The sequence below is a fragment of the Acytostelium subglobosum genome, assembly GCF_000787575.1.
Source record: "Acytostelium subglobosum LB1 DNA, scaffold: scaffold15, whole genome shotgun sequence".
Classification (NCBI taxonomy): Eukaryota; Evosea; class Eumycetozoa; order Acytosteliales; family Acytosteliaceae; genus Acytostelium; species Acytostelium subglobosum.
The window spans coordinates 591,428-603,711 of NW_012236518.1; the positions used below are offsets into that span (position 1 = coordinate 591,428).

A 12,284-nucleotide genomic window follows, 5' to 3' on the forward strand; every position below is an offset into this window, starting at 1 on the left:
TTGATTGATTGATCAGTAATATGAGCATTCCATTCCTTTATTACTATTGTTGTTGCCTCATCAGTCCATCTGTGCCAATACATCCACATTGGTTATGGTCCACTCGCAACATGGATATGGTTCATTGGTTGATTGATTGATTGAATGAGGTTGATCACACCTTCTGATGATGTTGGGTGATCCTTAGCCTGGCAGCCACGAGGGAAGAGAGAGTAATGGAGACCTCTCTCACATCACAGACAACATGTTGATTAATCTCTCTTGTTCATAAGCAACTCCTCTGGAGACTTGGGAATGAAGGTCTTGGCAAAGGTCTCAGCAACCAAGATTGGGAAGACGATGGATGCATCGGCATAGACTTTGACGGGCTTGGCATCCAACTTGATCTTGCCCCAGGAGACAGCCTCGTCGGGACGGGCACCAGAGTCACTACCATCAAACTCCTGTCCAGTGTTGACGTAGACAGCGTACTCGGCGCCATTCCTAAACAGGTTGGCATTGCAGATGTGATGCTTGATCACACCACCACCGAGAATGATCACACCAGTGCGCTTGGCATAGACGGCGTGATTGTTGATTGAGCGGATGTCTTGAATCAGATCCAGCACCAAGCCCTCCTTCCTGTATGTGTGGAAGTACATCATGTCGCCAATGGAGCCGTCAGTGAGAGCTGGGCAGTAGACTGGGATTTTGTTCTTCCATGCCCAATAGTAGATCGATTCCTCGTTGTTGATCTCCTTGCCAAGACGGTTGATCACCTTGGATGGCGTCCAAACAGTGCCATTTGACGTCTGTTCATCGACCATCGCATCGAGTATTGGCATGATCCAGTCTTCAAACTTGCAATAGTTGTCGTTGGGCACGAGCAGATTGCCAATGCGGTTGAGTCCACGGCGACGAAGGTCGGCACCGGGCATGGAAAACTCGCCAAGATAGGTCGGTGCCAGACATTTGATAAAGTCCTCCTCAATGCCACCGGCGGTTGACACGATGACATCAACCATGTTGTTCTGTACCAAATAACGAATGATCTCGCGGATGCCTGATGACACCAGGTTGGAGGTGTAGCCCAAGAAGATCTTTGCACGGACCTTCTTCCTGTAGTCGGGGTCGGCCGTATCCTCATTGACGTCGCTCTCCTGAACGGGCTCGTCGACCAGACGCCATGAGATCATTCTGTTGATCTCATCGATGGCTTGGCCAACGGCTGAAGCCTGGAAACCAGTCTGAGTGAATGACTTGAACAACTTGGCATAGTCAACACCTTCGTTAAAGTCGTAACCCTTGATCAAAGGCTTTCCCTCGAGGTCCTTTGGATTGCTCTGGAAGAAAACAGCCTCCTTTGCACTATCTGGTGCACCAGATTGGGGATTACTAGTGTTACTATTATTTGATGTTGTTGTTGTTGTTGCTGCTGCTGTCGAGGACATGTCTGTGTGTATATGTGTGTCTGTAAAGATGACAATAAGTTGAGTATATTACACCTTTCTCCTATATCTATCTAGATTAATCTAATACGTGTATAATACTATTGATGAATGAATACATCTATTGTACTCAAACAATCAATTTAATTAACAGATAGATAATATATATATATGAATGAATGAATGATTGAATGTATAAATTTGAATGTATGAATGAACATGCCAAGAGTCGAGACAAGTTGGTCGCACACCATCTCACAAACACACTTAAGTATATCTTGGAACTTTCCTTGTTTGGTTGTCAGGATCCAATGTTCATCACTTCTCAAGAGAACCAGACATTATTTAATCAGTTGATCAATGGATAAATAGATGTACAAACAGGTAATAACAACAACGTTACCAAAGATATAAATAATAGAGCAAAAGTAGTATTAGTTACTCGTTTTTTCGTTCGTTTAGACGACAAACTTTATGTTTTATTTTATTTTTATGTTGTGTGTGAACGACTGTTGGGAGTCAGAGTGAATCACGCTGACTCAATGTGCATTTAGACAATGGGGGGTTTGATCAATGGGCTTTCTCAACTTTACGTAAACACACAAACAACAAACACACAACAAACAACAATCCATTTACATTCCAACAACTTTCAAAGAGTTTGAACTTGAATTGTGTACTTTCATCCATTCATTCAATCATACAATTAATCAATCTAAATATAAATATATATATATATATATACTCTTTAAACAAACAAGCCAAGTGTTGGTGGTTAAACAATGGAAAGACAAGAAGATGTTGTAATGAGCAATGATAGTATACCAAGATCAATTGTTATGGACTTGGTTGATGGTCTATTATGTTGTTTAAAGAAGGATGCCAGGTATGACCTTGTCAGTCCACAGAAATTGCCATCCGCGTCCACTTCAACTTCCACGTCCATGTCCACGTCTATGACTACGTCCAAGACCACGTCGACAACACCTGCTCAACTCTTATTCACATTGGCCACCAACAATCAAACATCATTGTCAACATCAACATCAACATCATCAACATCTTCACCAAGTAGGATAATTGCATATCGAAAGGAGACACGTTCACATTGCTCGTCTGACGAGAACAACCTAATTATACATATTCATAGTCCTGGTGATACATCAACAACATCAACTACATCAACTCAAACCTCATCACCTCCATTATCAATGATGTCAACGACAATTTGGCAACCAAGAGTATTGAAACAAGTCAAGAATGATAGTTGTGGATACTATAGTTTGTTCAATGGTATATCAGCTTACAAGGCCTGTGTCTCAGCATCCTCAACCTCGAACAATGACCCATCCAGTGGCTCAGACAATGACTCATTGCATTATTTCAATCGAATGTTGTGCCGACCATTGTTCTGGCACATCTACTCAATATGTATGAATCTGCTGTTGGTCAAATGTCGCGCCGCAAAGAAGTCATACTATCCATGGAACGAGAAGTACATTGTCAAAGGTGTAATGGAACGTTGTTATATCGATTACCTGTTGGAAAGTGATAATGTCTTGTCAAGACAACGTTATCCAATCACAGTGTTGCCAGATTGGGCAATAGACTCATTACGCAACAATCGTATATCCATTGAAGAGATCAATGAGTTGCGAGAAGTGTCCAAACGATTCAAGGAGCGACAGACCTACTCACATGTCTTTATGCTTGGCGTGGCAGTACATTGGATATCAATTGTGATCAACAAGGTCAATGCGAACGAACACGAGATCATCCTCATGGACAGTCGCAACCACGACCTCCTCAACGGCACCGACGAGCACTTCCAATCAATCGTTGACAAACATCCCGAAGTGCCCGAGAGGTTGCGCAAAGGTTACCTCCTCTCACTCAAAGATCCAAAGTTTATCGTCAAGTATGTTTGATTGATTGATTGATTGATCAGGACACATGGCTAACGATCATTCAATCATCACATGTTGTAGGATATTACAAGATTGTATTATTGGTGAGAAGGACATTGTCAAGGAGATAATTGATATCAATTTGAATGGATTCTTGGATAACTATTATAGTCTGGTGCATCCTATCAATGATTTTGCTTCATTGCATGAGTCATTGGATATGACCGATGTCAAGATGGTACAACTCATTCACTGGTTGGAGAACTATTGGCCACCATCAGTTATTGAACATAATATTGTATGTACCATCCATGACATGACATCTTTCAGTTGCTTGATTGACACTACTAACATTCATGATATAGTGCCAAGTACTTGATTGTATTATCAAGAGTAAGGATGATATACATACTGTTTTGGATAAGAAGACATTGGATTCATTCTCAAAGTGGACTAAGGAGTTGTCATCACATAGTTTACACTCTTCCAATGTACATCTTTTGAAGAGATTCTCCACAACTATTGAATGGTTCAATGGAAAGTTCGGCTTCCAGTCCAAGAGGATCTGATCATCTAATTTGGAACTGCTGGCTGGTGGAATTGAATTCCATCATCGAACATGTACACTTAAATGATGGATGGATATGATCGATACAATACAAGTAAACATATACGAGTCAAGTGATTACTTATTCATTCATTCAATGATCGATCATTGACATAATCACATGTTGGACACCCATTATATTGTTCTACTTCTATGGCATAGATAGACACCCGTATACTATCTTGACGGCAAGGCCCGACCCGAAAGAAACTGAACGGGTGACAGGTTGACTGACTTGGACACACCGATCTTTCAAAATGAGGTCCTTGGGTACACCCTCTATCACCAAAAAAGCGATACGTGTGTATGTTTTGCAAAACAGCTGCAAAGAAACCAAGTGGAGGTGGGGGAACTTTCGGCCTGTATTCGTGTTGGGCCATTAGGGGGCCTCAGCAACTGATTCCCGTGATCACAAATACTTCATAGTACCACCTTGTTGTTGACAAGATACTGTTCTGGTGTTGTAACTACAAATACACAGACAGACCAACAACTAAATATCCGATTCATTCAGACTCACGACTACTACTACTACTTCAACTTCCAACAAACTACTACCTTTGTATCACTAATACCAATACCTATCTATACTAATACACAAGATAGATATACATTATCTATCTCTCAAATAATATTTTTATACTTTAACTATATATAATGTTGGAAGCAGCAGCAGTAGCAGGAGTAACATTCCTCTTTCTAACATTCGCCTCATGGTGTGTTGGCGAAGGTGGTGAAATACTTGGCAAGAAGTACGATGCATCTATAATTGGTGGACTCTTAATAGCTTGGTTAAACACTGGTATGTTAGGTTTGAGGACCTCAAACATACATGCTATGCATCTCCGATCCTAACTCCGACACGATTGATTGAATGATTGAATGATCATCATCATACAGCACCTGAGGCGATATTCTTTATAACTGCACTTCAAAGTCGGAATATTAGATTCGCCGTTGGTGCAGTCAGTGGTAGCTCAATAGGTAAGTTCATTCATTGTATGCTTGGTACTGTTCCAGCCTCGATCTAACATTTCCTTGACCCAACCCTTGCCCTCGCCCTCGCCCTCACCCTTGACCCCGACCGATCACAAACACTCAATCAATCAACACAGTCGTCTGCACGATTGCTCTAGGCTGCTGTATATGGATTGGAACAAAGAATAGGAGGGCTGGACAAATTACTTTACAACCACCAGTCAAGCGACAATGCTTGATATTGTTGGTCTCTCTGTTGATACCTCTGTGTCTGGCGATGTATGGCTTCAGCATGCTGTTGGGAGTCGTGGGCATTGGCTCCTACTTGCTGTTCATCTTGGAACTCAATATTCTACAAGCTGCCAGAGGTGGACAAGGAGGAGGATCTGGAGGCTGCCGCCGAGGAAGATGCCGCTGAAGACGGCGAGCACGCATCGGCTTCAAAGGGCGCCGGCATGCTGCTCGTGGGCGGCGCACTCATCTGTTTCTTCAGCAAGCCGTTCATCGACTCGATCGTCACGCTGGCCACCACGTTCGAAATCAATCAGATACTGCTGGCGTTCTTCCTTGCGCCAATTGCCAGTGAGATGCCCGAGATCCTCGAGAGCATATCATTGTCGCGCAAGGGCAATGCCCAGAATATCAACATTGCCTTCTCCAACCTTWATTGGCGGCACCATCTCCAAGACATCTCTGCTGATGGGCATCTTCTGTGTATACGGCTCGCGCTACGAGCTCGAATGGGAGTCGCCCACCTACACACTGTGCATTGCACTCATCATCATCTGCTCGCTGTGCTCTGGCGCCATCGGCTACTTCTTTAACAAGTTGCGTCCACATCATGGCATGTTCTTGTTCGTCCTGTTTGGTCTGACGGCCATCATCCAATATTGGAGCAATGTTTCCACCATCGAGATGGAAGGTGGTCCATTGGTGGCCTCAACTTAATAAAACGGCAAGTATAGCTATACTTGCTGGGTCGACACTTGTGAGGACGGGGACACATTAGATCTTGTGGATCCCTGACTCCCCAACTTGGAATCATACCAAAAACCATCGATCAAGGATACATTCTTTCATTTACAAGTTATCTCTGAACACTCACCAAGACATCCATGGACGTAGAGTACTGGTAATGTTATTTATTGGATTGATTGATAGGATGACTGCCTCCTCTTCCAAAAATAGATGGTCGCTGCAAGAATAAGAGCAAAGCCAACCAGTGATCCGATGACAATTCCGGTGATCTGTCCAGGGTTGAGTCGTTTCCTCTGGCACGCCCTTTGATCACCAATCACCTGGCATGTAGTTGGACATTGGATCAATTGAAATTGTTTCGTGGGCAGATGAAGTTGATAGACTGACAACTGACTAGATCTGAGACAGTTGATAAATACTGAGTTGGATTTAGAATGGCCAGTGACGGTGACATTGTTCATTGACACATTGGCGAACATTCCAGAGTCTGACTCATCAATGACAACGAAATGAGTAAAGTCGATAATGTCCTCAAAGATGGTGTTAGTGATGTTGAGTTGGCATCCATAACAAGCAACAAAATCGTTGCCAATGGAGTGGTTACTGAATGTACTGTTTATAATTGTGAAGTTTGTTTGAGAGTTGAGCCAAATGGCATCAGAGGAATTAAGTTTGTTGGTGAATAATGAATTGGACATCGAACCATGGCCATTGCTGAACACTATAATTGAATTTCCAGGTTGAATGGAGTTGTTATCAAAGATGACATATTGAAGGACAACATTGGCTCCATTGGTCACAAACAATCCACTATAAATGTTGTTGGTATATGATCCTCCTATTATATTTAGACTGTTTGTGCCAGGCATCTCACCTGGTCCAACCAGAGGTTGAGTGATATGAACTATTGATTGAGTATAATAACAACTTGTATTGAGTACATTGACATTATTGAGTGTAATGTTGGTCCAGAAAATGGAGGCTGAGATAAGTCCAGGTGTATTTAGCATTGGACTATACCCTCCGATTAGATTAATTCCTTTGAGTGTTAGTGACATTGGTATGACTTCGTTTAAATCATGACCACGAGGTGGCCAAGTTATAGTGATGAAGGGTTGTCCATCGAGATAGATGTCGACTGGACCAGTAGCTCCAATAGTGGCATTGATGCCATCATTGATAATGAGGCCTTGAGTACCATTTGTTGAGTTATAGTATTGCCCTTCTGCAAGTTGGATGTTTAACATCACACAGTTTGGAGATGGGTATTGATATCTAAATGATTGGAATGCAGCAGTTAATGTAGGACATGGACTGTTTCCAATGTTGCCATATGATACCAATCCACATAAGGTTGAGTTATTCAATGATAATGGATTAACTGTAATGTTAACATATTTCAAGTCAGACACTGATTGGCAACTGTAAACCATGTTGTTGATGTCCCCAAAGGACATCAATAGTAGTATTACAACAAATAATTGATACATTCTTAGTCTTTATAATATAATGTTATTAAAGTCTTTGTCTTGTTCTTAGTTTTTTATTTGTTGGCTTGTAGGATCTACAATAAATATGATGCCCCGCCAATCTTCAAATTGCAAGCGGGGAGGCAGCGCCAATGTGGTCGAAAAAGGCCAAGGTCTGAACAAGCATCATCCAATCAACGGTTGGGGAAACATAATATCTGATCTGAAGCTATCACTACTTCAACAACCCTGGGTAATCCTGTCGGGGTTGATGATGACCAGGTAATCAGGGAATTAATCCTTGGCCCAGGAGCCAGGAAATAGTATACCGAGTTTCGGACTGATGTCTCCATGCTCAATCAAGATGCTTGGATGGATGGTCCATGTATATCAAACTGAGGTTGCTGTGCTTTATTATTAATATAAGGTAAGGTTGATGAATCCAATGGTCGTTGTTCGTTGTAGTCGTGTGTATAGGTAAGTGTGATGTTGACACACCCTGGGTGAGTGTCTGTCGTGTGCCAATAAAGAGGGACTTGGGATAGTAAGGACGGAGCACCTTACTTAACGCTTGACCAATGGGAACTTCTTTCTGGCCTTCAACTGACCTGGCTTCTTTCTCTCGACGCGACGAATGTCGTGCTTGAGCAGACCAGAGAATCGCAACGCCATGCGGTAGCCCAGATCGTAGTTTGAGATGGCCAGTGCAAGGGCACGCGAGATGGCCTCGGCCTGTCCCTTGATGCCACCGCCCGACACACGGATCTCCACGTCCCACTTGACGATAGTCTCGGTGATGACCAGCGGACGGAGCACAGTGTCCTTGTAGGTGATGCAGTTGCCAAAGTACTCGGTGAGAGTCTTGCCGTTGATGGTGAGCTCGCCGGTGCCCAGACGGACGAGGGCCACGGCGTTGGCGTCCTTACGCTTGGAGTGTCCGTGAGCGACGCCGTTGTACAGGTTCTCGACACGCTCCTTGGGACGCGCGGGCAGGAACGGGTCGAAGCCCTCGGACTCCATGCCCTCATAGTCCTCCTCCTCGTCCGGCTCGATCTCGTCCTCGTCTTGGTTCTCGAGCTGATCGTTGATGTCCTGCTCGGTCCAGTCGTTCTTTAGACGCTGGTGCTCAAAGAGCTCGTCGTCCTCGGGCAGGGGCACGGGGCCGCGCACCTGGTACTGGCCCAACTGCTTGTCGTCGCTCGACAGGTCCTTGATTCTCGGGTTGAGCTCGCGGTCAATCTGCTGCTCGTAGTCCCTGGGGAAGAGCAGCTTGTTCTTTGCTCTAATGTGCTCGAGTGCCTGTGTGTCACGGATGTTGGGGTCCGACGACCATGGTCTCAGGTCGAAGTTCTTGTCGGCCTCCTGGTACATCCTGTCCAACTCCTCCCTATCGACGTGTTCCTCCTCGAATGGATCATTCTCTACACTTTCATAATCATAATCTTTCTGTTGTTGTTGTTGTTGTGGTTTCTTCTTATCGCTGCCGCTGCTGCTGCTGTAATGTCGTATTGAGTTTGTTGATGTATTATATGTGTTTAGTGATGATGTAGTTGTGATGAATGATGATGATGATGTGTTGGTTGAGTGACAGGCTATACAGTTGCATTGCTTTGAATGTCGTTGTTGTTGTCTATATTGTTGTGGATGTTGTTGTGAGTGATGTGTCGAAGTGATCGCCGCTGATGAAGTGAATGACCTGTGAAGTAGTGGCATTGTCGTCGTGCTTGAGGCTGATAATGCCACTGAAGTAGTGATCACCTTCAGTCTTGAGGCCACATATGTCGTAACAGATGATGATAACATTGTTTAATTGTTATCTCTCTCCACTGTTATTGTTATTATCTGTCGTCTACTTTGAACTGACCACAATGCATCACTATGCTTTGTCCAACAACACCTTCGTCGACAGGTCTCACTCTTTCATGTATTTTTATGATCAAACACTCAAATAAAAAAAATTCCAAAAACGAGACCCTTTTTAGGGTTTCGTCAATGAGCTGGATCAATCATTTCGAAAAACAATCATATAACATATAATATATATTACCACTTGATATAATATAGTTGTCATGGTTGTCCAACAAAGAATAATTAACCCTCACCCTCACCCTCCCACCCTTATATTCTTATTCACTCACACACTGAATTAATCGGTCACGAAGGTCAACACAAGGATAAGAGATTGGATTTAAGTAAGACATAGTATTGAGTTACGTTGTTGAGTGCAATTATTATTATTATTTACATTGATAATATTAATAATAATAATAATAATGAAGAGAGATAATAAGATTGCGATATTATCAATATTGGTATTCACTTTGATCATATATCTTGTGTTCCAGATTGTTATATTGATATTCCAACCATTATATTCAATAGTTTATCAACAAAAGATATTAACAGCTAATAGTAAACCTCATATTATAACTTCTATACAACAATTCTATAACTTTTATACATTCCAAATCAAGTTCAATGATGAGTTAAAGTCTGTTACATTCTCACACAAGTCTGAGTTTCCAGGTGTCAATCATATCTTCTGGTTCTCTGGACTACTTCAAGTAACATTGGGTCTGGTATTAATAATATTAAGTTCAATATTAGTATTATTGTATAGAAGACGTACAAAGATGTATAAATTAATAGGTATATTATTGATATTGATATCATTGGCATTACAAGTATGTTCAATTATTCCATATTCATACATCAAGAATGCATTCAGAACAAAGTATGATAAAGAACAAGATCCAACTTGTCTAGTCAACGATGAATATCAACATCAATGTAAATCATATTGGGGACATGTTGGTAAAACAGCAAAGGTATGTTCATTCATTCATTAACGATGAATCATCAGAACTCAATCTAATCATCCCCTCCCGTGGAATGTAGTATACATATTATCAATGGGGATTCAGACATGTATTTGTGTTGAATGGTGTCAACTTGATTGTGATATTTTTGATATTGGTATTCTACAGTTTGATCATTAGGTTAATCAATGGTGGAAGAAACTCAATTCAATCAGATAACAATGCTCCCAAACCAATTATTACTACTATAAGTAGTTTCAATGGAGATGATACATTGGATGAAGATGATGATGTTGGTGTGGTGGATACACCTTACAATACAAGTGGCAGTGCAACATCCTCAGGTTCAACTACCACTACAATCAATCATTCATCATCTCAACTGCAACAACTAATACCACAATCAATTGTTCCATCAAGGGAATATCATGATCCAGCTATTTATAGTATTGATGAGAAATAAATATTTTAATATTTAAATTAATATATTGTATATTTCCATTCTAAACCCCTTCCCTTTAAAGTGTAATTACCAAATTTATATCTTCCAAAAAGGAATGATCCCAACTTTGATCAATCGAATATTATCAAGTCTTAGAACTCAAACCTACCCACCCTCTAATCAATCAACCTTTATTCTTAAGTGTGTTGATCCGGATGACCACACATCACGTGACACCTGTCTAAGGGTTGACTTGTCTCAAGGTCATTGCTCAACCCTTTTCCCGACCCCCACTCACAAGGGTTTACATACTCACACACCCTCATAGTGATATGAATGACAAATCAGTCGATAAAGAAAAACGTGTTTAGGATCTACCATCTCAGATATGGCGGGGGTATGTGGATATACTTATCTATACCATCGGCCGATTATTATATCTATAAGATCATATGTAATATTAATATTAATCAGTGTGTATGTGATTTGTATATTAGATTATGTGTATGACTATAACTACTTTATCTGTTTATGGTTAATACACTTATAAGTATTTAATTACACCTTCGTGTTTATCCATCCATCCGTACATTCAACAATCCATTCAATATTAGTAAGTTTGGATGAACTATACATATTAATATTGATAAATAGATATTAATTAATATTATTATTATTACTCATACAATTAGTATCTGTATCAAACACATATACACACAACTCACTCATACATATTCATACAACAAATATATATACATAATGACAATACTTCTCAAGTTCATCCTGAAAAGGGAGGTATTTATAGCGGCGGTCACATTGATTGCCGCCATGAACCTGGTGTCGATGTTGACAACTCAGTACCAAGTGGCTTATACTGAGATTTATTATGTGAATGGTGTTCGCATCAATCATCATCACGAGAGAAATATCGATCATTATGGAATTCATATTGTGGACTATTTGAAGACGGGCCATCGTCTTCATCAATACCATGATCTCAACCACTGGACAAGTGGATATGCCTTGTTCACATCGATAATAACACTCAAGACTGTTGCATTGGCCACATTGTTGGGTGCCTTCGCCATCTACATCATGCAGCTTAGGAACAATTATATCCAAAGACGTTTGACAATCTACTTTGTCATCATATACAACGTATCATTCCTTCTCATGATGTTTGGAGTACTGTCCATGCTGTTCATCACTCTGGCCTTCAGGGACGACCGATCGCCAGACCACTGCGTAGAGCAAGGTCAGAATGTTAGACAATGCCGCTCCATCGCTGGATCCTTGACATATCATCATGTAAGTTAGTTTGATTGATTGAATGATTTACCATTGCTGACACTATGCCATCAATCAGTTCGAGCGTTATGAGTGGGGTCCTCAGTTTGGTTGGTTCGTTGGATTGGTGTCATTGTTCTTGTACTCTGTCATCGAGATACCAGTGTTGCTCCAGTTGAGAGAGGCTACAGACAAGTCGATAAAGTTAAAGGATAGTGCATCGATTGAGGCCAAGGACTTTGACAGCATGCACAAGAATTTCAAGGGAGATGTTGAGGTGAGCATCCAATCAACAAGTGAGCAAGTGGAGGAGGGCAAGTGCAACAACAGCACATGCTATGAAGTGTTGGATGAATAGGCAACTAGTAGG

General features: G+C 41.5%; 6 protein-coding genes across 6 annotated transcripts; 3 read left to right on the forward strand and 3 right to left on the reverse strand.

The window, feature by feature from the left end:
* Window positions 1-251: 251 nt before the first annotated feature.
* SAMD00019534_076130 (hypothetical protein) lies at window positions 252-1,430 on the reverse strand (the record flags this gene model as incomplete). Its single annotated transcript, XM_012897310.1, has 1 exon — window positions 252-1,430. The coding sequence occupies one exon, from the start codon at window positions 1,428-1,430 to the stop codon at window positions 252-254; it is 1,179 nt and encodes a 392-aa protein (XP_012752764.1).
* Window positions 1,431-2,233: 803 nt separating this feature from the next.
* SAMD00019534_076140 (hypothetical protein) lies at window positions 2,234-3,903 on the forward strand (the record flags this gene model as incomplete). Its single annotated transcript, XM_012897311.1, has 3 exons — window positions 2,234-3,345; window positions 3,416-3,632; window positions 3,700-3,903. 3 exons carry the CDS (start codon window positions 2,234-2,236, stop codon window positions 3,901-3,903), a joined length of 1,533 nt encoding a protein of 510 aa, XP_012752765.1.
* Window positions 3,904-4,589: 686 nt separating this feature from the next.
* On the forward strand, window positions 4,590-5,337 carry SAMD00019534_076150 (hypothetical protein; the record flags this gene model as incomplete). Its single annotated transcript, XM_012897312.1, has 3 exons — window positions 4,590-4,743; window positions 4,842-4,925; window positions 5,057-5,337. Coding segments are annotated over 3 exons (519 nt in total), but the record flags the coding sequence as incomplete, so codon positions are not given.
* On the reverse strand, window positions 5,272-5,424 carry SAMD00019534_076160 (hypothetical protein; the record flags this gene model as incomplete). Its single annotated transcript, XM_012897313.1, has 1 exon — window positions 5,272-5,424. One exon carries the CDS (start codon window positions 5,422-5,424, stop codon window positions 5,272-5,274), a length of 153 nt encoding a protein of 50 aa, XP_012752767.1.
* Window positions 5,425-7,930: 2,506 nt separating this feature from the next.
* SAMD00019534_076170 (hypothetical protein) lies at window positions 7,931-9,169 on the reverse strand (the record flags this gene model as incomplete). The annotated part of the gene is made up of 1 exon (XM_012897314.1): window positions 7,931-9,169. One exon carries the CDS (start codon window positions 9,167-9,169, stop codon window positions 7,931-7,933), a length of 1,239 nt encoding a protein of 412 aa, XP_012752768.1.
* Window positions 9,170-11,386: 2,217 nt separating this feature from the next.
* Window positions 11,387-12,272, forward strand: SAMD00019534_076180 (hypothetical protein; the record flags this gene model as incomplete). The annotated part of the gene is made up of 2 exons (XM_012897315.1): window positions 11,387-11,935; window positions 11,994-12,272. The coding sequence occupies 2 exons, from the start codon at window positions 11,387-11,389 to the stop codon at window positions 12,270-12,272; spliced, it is 828 nt and encodes a 275-aa protein (XP_012752769.1).
* Between the last annotated feature and the right edge of the window lie 12 nt (window positions 12,273-12,284).